General features: G+C 42.8%; 1 protein-coding gene across 1 annotated transcript in view; it reads right to left on the reverse strand.

Moving 5' to 3' along the window:
* Positions 1-1,875: 1,875 nt before the first annotated feature.
* The window catches only part of sntg2 (syntrophin, gamma 2), a gene marked incomplete at its 5' end in the record, with an annotated part of 377,700 nt that continues 367,016 nt past the window's right edge, over positions 1,876-12,559 (reverse strand). The window contains one exon of the mRNA XM_085996911.1: positions 1,876-2,916. Within this exon, the coding sequence (XP_085853037.1) occupies positions 2,785-2,916 (132 nt within the window). The remainder of the gene's footprint in view (positions 2,917-12,559) is intronic.

A 12,559-nucleotide genomic window follows, 5' to 3' on the forward strand; every position in this document is an offset into this window, starting at 1 on the left:
AAACCCTCATCCATGCCTTTGTTACCTCTAGACTTGACTATTCCAATGCACTCCTGGCTGGTCTCCCACATTCTACCCCACGTAAACTTGAGGTCATCCAAAACTCGGCTGCCAGTGTCCTAACTCGCACCAAGTCCCGTTCACCCATCACCCCTGTGCTCGCTGACCTACATTGGCTCCCAGTTAAGCAGCGCCTCGATTTCAAAATTCTCATTCTTGTTTTCAAATCCCTCCGTGGCCTCACCCCTCCCTATCTCTGTAAGCTCCTCCAGCCCCACAACACCCCCCGAGATATCTGCACTCCTCTAATTTTGCCCTCTTGAGCATCCCTGATTATAATCGCTCAACCATTGGTGGCCGTGCTTTCTGTTGCCTAGGCCCTAAGCTCTGGAATTCCCTGCCTAAACTCTCCACCTCGCTACCTCTCTTTCCTCCTTTAAGACGCTCCTTAAAACCTACCTCTTTAACCAAGCTTTTGGTCATTTGCCCTAATTTCTCCTTATGTGGCTCGATGTCAAATGTTTTGTCCTATAATACTCCTGTGAAGCACCTTGGGATGTTTTACTACGTTAAAGGCGCTGTATAAATACAAGTTGCTGTTGTTGTTGTTGTTGTTTGCAAACCAGTAACACATAATAAGCTGGGAATAATTCATTTCATGCCATTTGGAGGGTCTCAGCCTTAATAGTCTTTTTCAAGAGGTTTGCTGAGTCCAGACTCTAGTAGATTGGCTTCTAAAGGTCAGAAATGTCAAGACTTTGATATATATGCACAGTACTCATGCTTCCAAAGTTTAAATCCTGACACTTGACAGAGTTCTCTCGATCTTTTACAGCATCCTAAGCATTTTTATAACTTTTACAATTTGGACTAAGATTTATTTTTTATTTTAGTAATATAGAAGAAGTTAACTGGATCTTCCAATTTGTGAATGTAATGATTGAAGTGTTTCTACTAAATTCATATCTGTGCTATTTTAATAAACTTTTGACCCTTTCCAAAACGAGAAAATAAATCCCATCGCGTTCTGCTGAACTTGCCAGTTCCCCTATTTCTCTTATCGAGACCTGGTGTCCACAGGTTCCTTAGCTGCACCGCTACACATGAAAGAACAATTTATGACAGAATGTCAGGAAAAATTTCTTCATGCAAAAAGTAATCAACACTTGCGGGTAGTGCAGGTAAGAGGAAAATCCTATTCAAGAGACAGTTAAATAATGTGATAGCGGAAATGTCGTTTGTTTTCTATTCTTGGTAGATGAGCTAAATGGGCTGAATGGCATCCCTTGTCTGTATTAATCTTGGGATCAATCAGTGGCGTATGGCATTGCTCAGTGCAACAACAAATCTCCTTCTAATCCAACTGGACTTTGATTATCATTGCAGTACAGATTCAACTGCATTTTTTATTCTGGTACGTCCTTTACCAATTTTTTAAATCTTTATCAGCACCCGCCCACATACATTGGCACCCTACGATAGCAAAATACTGCAGATGCTGGAAATCCGAAATAACAACAGAAAATGCTGGAAAAACTCAGCAGGCCAGGCAACATCCATGGAGAGAGAAACAGAGCCAATGTTTCAGTTCGAAACCCTTCGTCAAGACTGAAGAAGCACAGGAAATGAAACAGATTAAAAGGCCAGACTGGGAGAGAACAAAAGAGAAGTGAAGAGACATTAAGAGGTATTCAAAACGAGACGAGATGGTGATAGGACACGGATGTTGCCTGGCCTGCTGAGTTTTTCCAGCATTTTCCGTTGTTACATTGGCACCCTGTTGATCAGAATGTCAAATTCATGCATGATGTAGAGTTTAGTTATTCATTGTCCCTATGGGACTTTCAGCAGACGACTCTCACAAGGCCTGTTGAACACGAACTATGGCAAGAGCATAACTAAAGCTAACATTTCCACTTAGTGATTCACCATTGCATCTGGTAGAAAATGGAGCACTGACTCATAAACTCACAATAAACTAGACTCTCTACAATTGTTTATATAATTTTTTTTCCGTACAAAAGAAATTGTCTGTTGCTCAAATGAAAAGCCATCCTCTTAATGTTTTTAGTAAGTAATTCCAGTTCTAACCTAATTGCAAATTTAAGAATTTCTGTGTCTAATCCAGTAAGCTTAAATTCACCATGTCCCAAAAATCAATGAGAATGAACACTTGAACATGCTTATGAAGGAAAAGAATGAGGTCAAAAACACAGCTGTTAACGAAAAGAAACAAATTCCATGAAGCAAAAGCACACACTTTGCATTCGAATATTTTGTTAGTGTGAATAATGAATTGTACAATGATATTTTGGAGTTCAGATTTTCATTATTGCAAACTGGTGTTGGGAGACTGCAGACTTCATCTGAGAAAAAAAGACAAGAAAAAACAGTGCTGCAAACACCAAGGGCAGTGTTCACTTCCTGATATTTGCTTTGCAGATATCTTTCAAACGATGTTATAACCCTTCAACATTTTCTATTTAAAAAACACAACGGGGGTAACTTTAACTTCGGGCGATAGTGTAAAATGGTTGATATCGAATCAGCCACCCATTATACATCTCCCAATTTTCACTTCGGAAATGAATATTGGGAGAGATGGATAACATGCGGTTGATTCACTATCGCCCATTTTACACTGTCGTCCAGAGTCAGGATCACTCCCGACTTGTTTGGGCTCCATTACCCACTGTGTGCTCTGTGCTCCACAGCAGCGTGGACATGAAGTGGTTATTTTATGTTAAAGTGTACAATACATTTTCCGTGGCTGCAATCTGGTTCTCAGCTGCTGTACATGTACTTCCGTGCAACACTCTGGCTGTCTACGAACACTGGATCCACTGCTGCCACTTTAGCCGCTATGAATGAATGTATGCAGTGCAAAACGGCCGTCAGATCAGGGAATTCCAGCTCCTGCAACAAAACACAAATTGCTTTGTTAGGTGATAGGCACAGCTTATAATAAAACTAACATTCCCCATCCACTTAGCCACGGCAGTAGCTGCTGACTGGTAGGAATATAAATTCATAGCAGGAAAGAAGATACTAGTTTTTCTGTCATCATCAACATAATTTGGATAATTTCTACTGCATTAGTAGAATCATCAATAATTTGGTTATTTCATGAATGAATGAACTATAGTGCTTTATCAATCCTGAAGATGTGCCAAAGCACTTCACAACCAATTAATTTTTTTTAAAGAATAATCAGTGTCGTTATGTAGGGAAATTCAGCCACCAATTTGCACAGCAAGGTCCTATTGACAGCCAATGAGATGAATGACCATTTAATCTGTTTTTGTTGCTTGAGAGAGACATGTTGGCTAGAACACTAACGGAACTCCCTGCTCTTCATTGAATTGTACCATGGGATATTTTATATCAACCTGAACTGGCAGACGGGGCCTCGGCTTAATGCCACGTTGAAAGATGGGCACCTCCATTAATACAGCGCCCCCCCACTCAGTGCTGTCCTGAAGTGTCAGTCTATATTATGAGCTCAAGTCCTGGAGTAGGATTTAAATCTTCAACCTTCTGACTCAGAGGCATGAGTGCTGCCAACTGAACGAGGTTGACACTCAAAAATTAAGTAACCCAGTTTGGAGGATTTTGCAATAACTACAACAATACCAAAAACTGTTACCTAAATTAAACGGAAATCCCAATTAGTTCTAACTATTCTTTAAGACTGATGATTAAACTACAATAAAAGGAACAAGATTAATACTTGTTAAAAGCAGAAAAATGGCATATTTCCCCCTTGTCATAGAGGAAGGCGCGTTTATTGCGTACATTTAAACATAAATCAATAATTATTCAGAAAATAAAATAGGTTTTCCAACAGATTTCAACCTGCACCTATGGCAGACATAGACACCCCCCTTCCCTGGGAAGCCTTGGGAATCCTGAGGCAATGCAAAGTAGTGAGGGGGTGGGGAGAGGAATCCCAGTGTCACAGTTCGCCATCCACTTTTTCCTCTCCTTTGTGCCTAAGGAGTGTAGCCAAGGCACGATTGAGAAGAAAATCCGCTGACAATTTTTAGTTATGCTGGATTGATGAGCAAAGATGTCTCCCTTATCTGTAAGTATCTTCTGATCTGGTGATCTTACAACATGGTCGAGAACTGGTGAAGTAATGAAATTGGATACTTTTCACCTGACCCTTTGGGTATTTGCTAATCAAACTATTCTTTCATTAATATGTCCCATTTTCAAGATAGTGCTATTCCCTTACATTCCGATCATGTTTTCTATTCCCATGTAGTTGTCCATCATCAGCTGTTATAAAAGTGATACTGAATACACAACACCAATCAGGGCTGATATTTTTGTGTTGGGGATGAAGGAACATGCATTAATTCATCTCCTAGCAAACACCAAATGCTGTACAGCCTGAATGACCTTGAACGTAGGCAGAAATAGAACAGTAATTATCACATTAACCTACTTTGAACCGACAGTAAGGGCTGCTGTTTCTTAGAAGTTTAAACATGACCTTGGTTGCAATATTTCTTTAAAACAAATCCTTAATATTGTAAAATGTGTTGAGACAAATGCAATAAATTATTCATTGTTTAGATCACTAGAAAAGACTAAAAAGCACAAATTGATTTTTCACCATTTATAGTGATAGTGATTCAAGCCCTGCCAACAGTTACAGAAACATGCATGAAGCATTCTTGACGTTATTTTTGAGCTCATTTGTTACAGAAATGCATTTCTTATTTATTTACCCTATAACATCCTAGATATTTTTATTAATTTTCACGCTTCTTGGAATGAATACGATATGCCGGTCATAACAAATTAATTTCCAAGTTGCCAAACAGAGGCAGGTTGTCTTTTTCCTAATCATCTTTGCGGTTTTCTTTTTTTTTCCCACCAGTCTTTTCCCCTCCATTATTCTCCTAAAGGTGTTGACTAATATTTACAGTGCCATGGCCTTTTCCTGAGCAGTCATTAATTATGTGTGAGCCTTTCCAGTCTCAACAGGCGATTCACCCAGAGAGGAAAGCATCACAGCGAAACATGATTCTGTCCTCACCCAATGTCCACATATATGCACTTCCAATAGAGGCCATTGTATAGTGATCAGAAGTGGGAATATCAGGGGGGGGGAATTTCCCCTTTGTAACCTGAGGCACTGAAGACAGTCTAGCACTGCTAATGTTGTCCTGGCTGAGATCAGCTGACTCGTCACAGCCCAGGAATTAAAACTGGGATCTTGCTGGTCTGTATGGCTCAGCTTCTCAATGGTCATCAAGCCAAAAATGGAACTAAAGGATTGGCTTTTACGTTTAAATATAGAAAATCTGAAAATGTGCTCCTCCCACATGATCACTCACATCATTTTTAAATACTGTACCAAAATGACGTCTCAGTTCCCCTTTGAACAAAGGGGAATTTTCTATTGCTTTCATTACATTAAAGTTCAGAAATCATCAATCTTCTTTATTTAGTTAACTGCATGGTTTATTTGAGGTGAAAGCATTGGTTTGTCTGTAAATTTTGTAAATGATATAATCATGTCAAATGCTATCTTGTTTGACATTGTATCTGTGACATTTATTTTCTTTTGTTAATTGTGTATATGCATGAAGTATAGTCAAGTGTGTCTGGAAAACTATACTCCCACATCATTACCTCTGGTGTCCCCCAAGGATCTATCCTTGGCCCCCTCCTATTTCTCATCTACATGTTGCCCCTCGGTGACATCATCCGAAAATACAGCGTCAGTTTCCACATGTACGCTAACTGGGATCGGCGCTCCTCTAATTCTGCCCTCTTGAGCACCCAGCTCTACCTCACCACCACTTCTCTTGACCCCTCCACGGTCTCTAAATTGTTAGACTGCTTGTCCGACATACAGTTCTGGATGAGCAGAGATTTTCTCCAATTAAATATTGGGAAGACCGAAGCCATTGTTTTTGATCCCCGCCACAAACTCCGTTCCCTAGCCATTGACTCCAACCCTCCCCCTAACATTGTCTGAGGCTGAACCACACTGTTCACAACCCTGGTGTCATATTTGACCCTCAAATGAGCTTCCGACCACATATCCGCAGCATAACAAGGACCGCCTACTTCCACCTCTAACATTGCCTGTCTTCGCCCTTGCCTCAGCTCATCCGCTGCTGAAACCCTCCTCCATGCCTTTGTTACCTCTAGACTTGACTATTCCAATGCACTCCTGGCTGGCCTCCCACATTCTACCCTACGTAAACTTGAGGTCATCCAAAACTCGGCTGCCTATGTCCTAACTCACACCAAGTCCCGTTCACCCATCACCCCTGTGCTCGCTGACCTACATTGGTTCCCGGTTAAGCAACGCCTCGATTTGAAAATTCTCATCCTTGTTTTCAAATCCCTCCATGGCCTCGCCCCTCCCTATCTCTGTAATCTCCTTCAGCCCCACAACCCCCCGAGATATCTGCGCTCCTCTAATTCTGCCCTCTTGAGCATCCCTGATTATAATCGCTCAACCATTGGTGGCCGTGCCTTCTGTTGCCTAGGCCCCAAGCGCTGGAATTCCCTGCCTAAACCTCTCCGCCTCGCTACCTCTCTTTCCTCCTTTAAGAAGCTCCTTAAAACCTACCTCTTTGACCAGGTTTTTGGCCATCTGCCCTAATTTCTCCTTATGTGGCTCGGTGTCAAATGTTTTGTCTTATAATACTCCTGTGCAGCACCTTGGGACATTTTACTACGTTAAAGGCGCCATATAAATACAAGTTGTTGTTCAAAAGAATGACAGAGGCGCAGGCTCCGACACCCCAGAGATTGGATCCTGGTGGTTGAAACTATTCTTCCAAATTCTAGTAACTTGTCACACATAAGGTTTTGTTATGACTTCCTGCTTGAGAGATATAATACATTATGATGTGATATAATGTACTAAGGCAGAAAGTTTTACACAAAGATTAAATTTACTGAAGGGGTTAAAATTTAGATTAGCAGCTTAACTGATGTCATAAAGGAAAAGTCTGGCAGAACAAAGACAGTTGCTGACAGCTGGAAAAAGCATATTACACGATGATTGGGGCAGTGAAAGAAGGCGAGGAGGCCATGCATTGAACAATGGGCCCCCAATCAAGGACGTGCGGTCAATACTTGGAATGGAAGGAGAATAAATGAGATAAACAAGATGTGATTTGCGAAGATGTGGTTAAGTGTACGTAAATTGGATAAGAGCTAAAGAGTAGAACAATGGCAGATGTGGAAACAGGGCAACTTAAATAAACAAGATGTGTTTTGTGGCGATGTGACTAAGTGTACGTGACTTGGACAATTAACTGGCCAAGTCCTGACGTTGTGAAGGAAACAGGGTGTAAGAGTGTATATAAGGCAACTGCTCGAATGTAAAAATTAGACTCTCAGCTGCGGCTGAGAGAGCCTCTCCCTGCACGTGCTTGAATAAAGATCGCTCGAAACCAGTACACGCTCGTCTCCGTCTGCTTTGGGGCAGAGGAGAAAACCCCCCCAACATTTACCAAATTCACAAAGCCAGAAACCAGAAATTTGTTTTTCAAGTATAGACTAATAATCAATTTGCAAATGTTTTGATGAAAAATAATCAATTGATTATAAACTGTCTCAGTGCTTGCACATATGTACTCTCCATTTTTAATATTTTATGATTTTCTCGGCCTTCTGATAACTGCTTAATTATGAGAAAATATGGGCCAGATCTTGCTGGAGTGGGGCATCACACGGCGTGCCCTGTTAGTTAGAGATTTTCCTGTACCATTCAGCTGAAATATTTTTTGCACCATAACTTGCTGATAATGGTGTGTCGAGGGTAACGGGGCATCTGGGACCTTAGGGGTAATTTACCAGGGAGGGTCAGCAGGCGCAATCGGTGGCAGGTCGGGTGGGAAAATGGATTTCTTTTGACAGCGGGCCGGGACCTCCTTGGGGCGCTAACAGGAGGTGCAAAGCAACCAAATTTTCCCCTCTTAATGGCCCATATTTTCCGATCACTACAGGTGTGTACGGGCTGTGTACACACCCGTAGGGACATCAGAAATGCCGGTTTCAGGAATGCGAAGCGCATGCGCTGAAAAACGGCATTTCCGATCTGTCAAGAATCCTCTTGACAGATCGGACGCCTGCCCTGGAGAAGGGCCTCTGCGGGCGGAGAGTTCCACTTTCTGCAGAACCCCTGCCCGCTGAAATCACTTAAAAATCTTATGCCTGGCAAAAGCGTGCGTAAGGCCTGCTTTTACCAGTATAAGAGTTAAAAAAATTAAAAAAGAAAACATTTTTTCCCCCTCATTTATAATTTAAAAATACTTTTAAAAAAGGTAAGTTTATTTTTAGCCCCGTTAAAAACTTCAACTGTTTTTTTCAAAAAATTAAATTTTTGTTTAAAGTATTTAATTTAATGTAATTTTAACTCATTTTAAAAACATGATGGTTTAAATTTTTTTTTTTTAATGTTTTGATGTGTTTTTGGGGTGATCTCCATTCATACTTTTGACGGGTCTATCAAATTCCCTTCTCCCTTTGGCTGGCCTGGCCCGCGTGATCCCAGGGACGCTTGCGAACCACCTGCTCCCCTGCGATACGTGGGCCCTGCACATTTCGACTGTGGACAAGCCCAGGATCGGAAAAGGCCGCACCTCGGGAGCCCTCAGGTAAGGGCGTAGATTTTTTTCCGATAGGAGGCCTCCGCGCGCAGGAAGCCCCCTATCGGCAATTACGGGCCATTGTTTCCATTCTGGGCCAGAGAGATTGATTGGCATTGTATTAACAATGATAACGCTTAACCTTCTGTGGTGAGTTTAGTGGGAAATTAATGCGCAAATCCAACAAGTTCTTAGAAATATCGGGGAGGCTAAGGGCGAGATACTGTTTGTGCGAAGCAAATGGCGGTGTGGCGTAAATTGACCAGCAAGTTCTCGGGATTCGCAAATCACGGCATATTTCTTAATCCCCTAAATTTGCTGGCCGGTTTGCACATTCATAACGGCATGTGTCTTCCAGCAAGACCTGGCCCATTATTTTCTTCAGTCTGTAAACCTCTAGTCTGTATGCTAATATCTGTCATTTTCAAGAATGTTTGGCAGCACAGCACAGGACTATGTTAAATCCAGGAACACTATAGTAATCTGGGATGTTATGATTAAGGTTATCCACCAGGTGGTGCTGTAGCCAGTGCTGCCACTAGTTAAGGTCAGGGGGTTGCTTCCTGTCAAGGTCAGCAAAGGTGGAATGCCAGGATGCAGGCCTGTTTTGTTTGCTACACAGTTGTTATAAAGCACTCGTGCTAATTCTAAGATATCGCCTCTTCGCGTTCTTGTTCCACTACATGGATTTATCACATTTGGCGATGAGGTAAAAAGGACCCTGAATAAAGAAGAGAAGTCTGCCGGGTCTTTTAAACAACAAAATCACGAGCTAAAGTTAGTTACAAGTTGGAAGAGAGCATGGCTGCCACGGTAGGAACGGTCTCCGTTTTTGATATTCGAGCACAAACCTGGGAGGGGTACTGTGAAGTGTTGGGTTATTTCTTCGAAGCAAATGAAATAAATGATGCCGGAAAAAGGAAAGCCATTTTGCTTAGTTCAGTGGGAAGCCAGACCTACAGTTTGATGAGGAATCTGCTCAGTCCTGAAAAGCCTGGAGACAAATCATTTGTTGAATTAGTGGCCTTGCTCAAAGAACATTTCAACCCCAAGCCTAGTGAGATTGTACAGCGGTTCAAGTTTAATTCAAGGAACAGAAAAGAGGAAGAGAGTGTAATGGACTATGTCGCGGTGTTGCGTAAATTAGCACAAGATTGCAATTATGGGAACAGCCTGAAGGAAATGCTGAGAGATAGGCTAGTTTGCGGAATAATGGACGACTGAATGCAGCGTAGATTACTATCCGAGACTGGGCTTACTTATGAAAAAGCATTGGAACTTGCTCAAGCCATAGAGACAGCGAACCGAGATGTAAAAGAAATACAGGGTTCAGACAGGGCTAATGCTAAGCTAGTTGCAGGTCAGGTTGTTGTGCACAAGTTAAACATGCGTCAGAAACCACAACGTGAGCATGGGAAGGCATGTTATAGATGCAAGGGCGATCACCTGGTGAGTGAATGCCGGTTTCTGGAGGAAAAGTGCCACAAGTGTGGGAAACAAGGACACAGAGTGGATGCCACTGGGCTCCATCCACTCAAGGAGATGGTACAAGCACTGCAGGACGCCCCTGCTCCTACCAATGTGGCTGAGTTAAAAGCTTACCTGGGACTGCTGAACTATTATAACAGGTTTTTACCAAACTTGTCAACAGTGTTAGCACCGCTTCACAAACTACTGCGCAAGGAGTGGCAGTGGGGAGAGGAGCAGGGGGTTTCATTTGAACAGTCCAAGAAATTGATGCTGTTGTCGGATGTGCTGGTTCACTACAATGAAGAGAAAGACATCATTCTCTCTTGTGATGCTTCACCTTACATGGTGGGGGCAGTTCTTTCACACTGCATGGAAGATGGAACTGAAAGACCAAAAGGGTTTATGTCCCGAACTCTCACACCAGCGGAAAAAAACTATTCCCAGTTAGACAAAAAGGGGTTAGCAGTAATGTTTGGGTTACAGAGGTTCCACAAGTACATATATGGCAGGAAGTTCACCATATGCACCGATCATAAACCTCTTCTCTCTCTTTTCAATGAAATGAAAGCAGTTCCACAGATGGTGTCACCCCGGATCCAGAGGTGGGCCGTGACGTTGAGGGCATATGAGTATGTCATCGTCTGCAAGGTGGGCAAGTACCATAGGAACGCAAATGCCTTGAGCCGTCTTCCACTGCCAGGCACACCTATCCGTGCAGCTCCAGAGGACAGAGTTTGGATGTTGGAGGACACTGACACGGCACTTGTGACTGCAGAGCAAGTAAGAACATGGACAGGTAAAGATCCAATACTATCTAGAGTTCGAGAATATGTGGTGAGGGGATGGCCACAGCATCCGGAAGGGGCTGACTTCACACCCTACAGTGTCAGGAAAACAGAGCTGAGTGTGCAGGATGGTTGCGTGTTGTGGGGAGCACGAGTGATTATTCCACAGCCAGCATGACAGTCTATCCTAGGGCAACTACATCAGTGTCATCCTGGGGTCTCGCATATGAAAGCCTTGGCTAGGAGTTACTTGTGGTGGCCAAAGCTAGATGAGGAGATAGAAAATCTAGTCAAGACATGCAGCACTTGTCAGGCACACAGGAAGGCACCAGCAGCGGCTCCTCTCCACCCCTGGGAGTGGCCGGATAAACCATGGAGAAGATTGCACTTAGACTATGCAGGTCCATTCATGGGGAAGATGTTCCTCATAATCATTGATGCACATTCCAAATGGATGGATGTTTATCCTGTTAATTCTGCTTCCTCCACTACTACTATAGACTGCCTGCATCGGAGCTTCAGTAATCAAGGGCTACCGGAGATCATGGTAAGTGACAATGCCACTTGTTTTGTGAATACAGAGACAAAAGAGTTCATGAGAAAAAATGGCATAGTGCAAGTGACCTCGGCTCCATATCATCCGTCCTCAAATGGACTTGCGGAGAGAGCCGTACAAACATTTAAAGAGATGATGAAAAAAAGTGCAGAAGGGAGTTTAGCAGCCAAAGTGTCACGGGTTCTGTTCAGCTACAGAATAACACCTCAATCCACCACAGGACTCTCTCCTGCTGAGATGTTATTAGGTCGTAGACTATGCTCCACTCTTGAACTTGTCCACCCAGACCTAAAAAGGAAAATGGAAAACAGACAAAACAAACAAAAAGAGAACCATGACCAAAGAACAAAGAGCCGAAGTTTTGGAGGAGATGCGGTCCTTACCAGGAATTTCAGTTATGGACCAAAGTGGATTCCTGGCTTCATAGACTCAATGACAGGGCCAGTATCATAAAAGGTCATGTTGGGAGATGGTAGGGTAGTACACAGACATGTAGATCAGATACTTCACAGACATGGGGAAATTGAAATGAAGGTTCCAGATGCAATGGCTGAGGACAGGGTTGCCCCCAGTTATCCAAGTGCATCTGTGGTGCCACCACCATGGACAGAGACAATTCCACAGGAACCTATTCTTCAAGAGGAAACCATTGTTGCAGAGTCAGATACTCTGAGCAATGCTCAGGAGCAGCTGGTGACTTCACCACAAACAAGCAGGACTTTACTGTTAGACGTTCACAAAGGTCTTGCAAGCCACCAGAAATTAATACTGACCTGTTAGATTCATCACGTATGGAACACAGTGAATGGAGACTTCTTATGTGACCCTTAGGAATGGTTGGTTGTTAAGAAATTCATACTGAAATCTTAAGGGGGGAGGAATATAGTAATCTGGGATGTTATGATTAAGGTTATCCACCAGGTGGTGCTGTAGCCAGTGCTGCCACTAGTTAAGGTCAGGGGGTTGCTTCCTGTCAAGGTCAGCAAAGGTGGAATGCCAGGATGCAGGATGCAGGCCTGTTTTGTTTGTTACACAGTTGCTAATAAAATACTCATGCTAATTCTAAGATATCGCCTCTTTGAGTTCTTGTTCCACTACATGGATTTATCACAAACATAATC

The sequence above is a fragment of the Somniosus microcephalus genome, chromosome 9 (assembly GCF_052327205.1).
Source record: "Somniosus microcephalus isolate GS21.2 chromosome 9, FLI_Smic_1.0, whole genome shotgun sequence".
Taxonomy (NCBI): domain Eukaryota; kingdom Metazoa; phylum Chordata; class Chondrichthyes; order Squaliformes; family Somniosidae; genus Somniosus; species Somniosus microcephalus.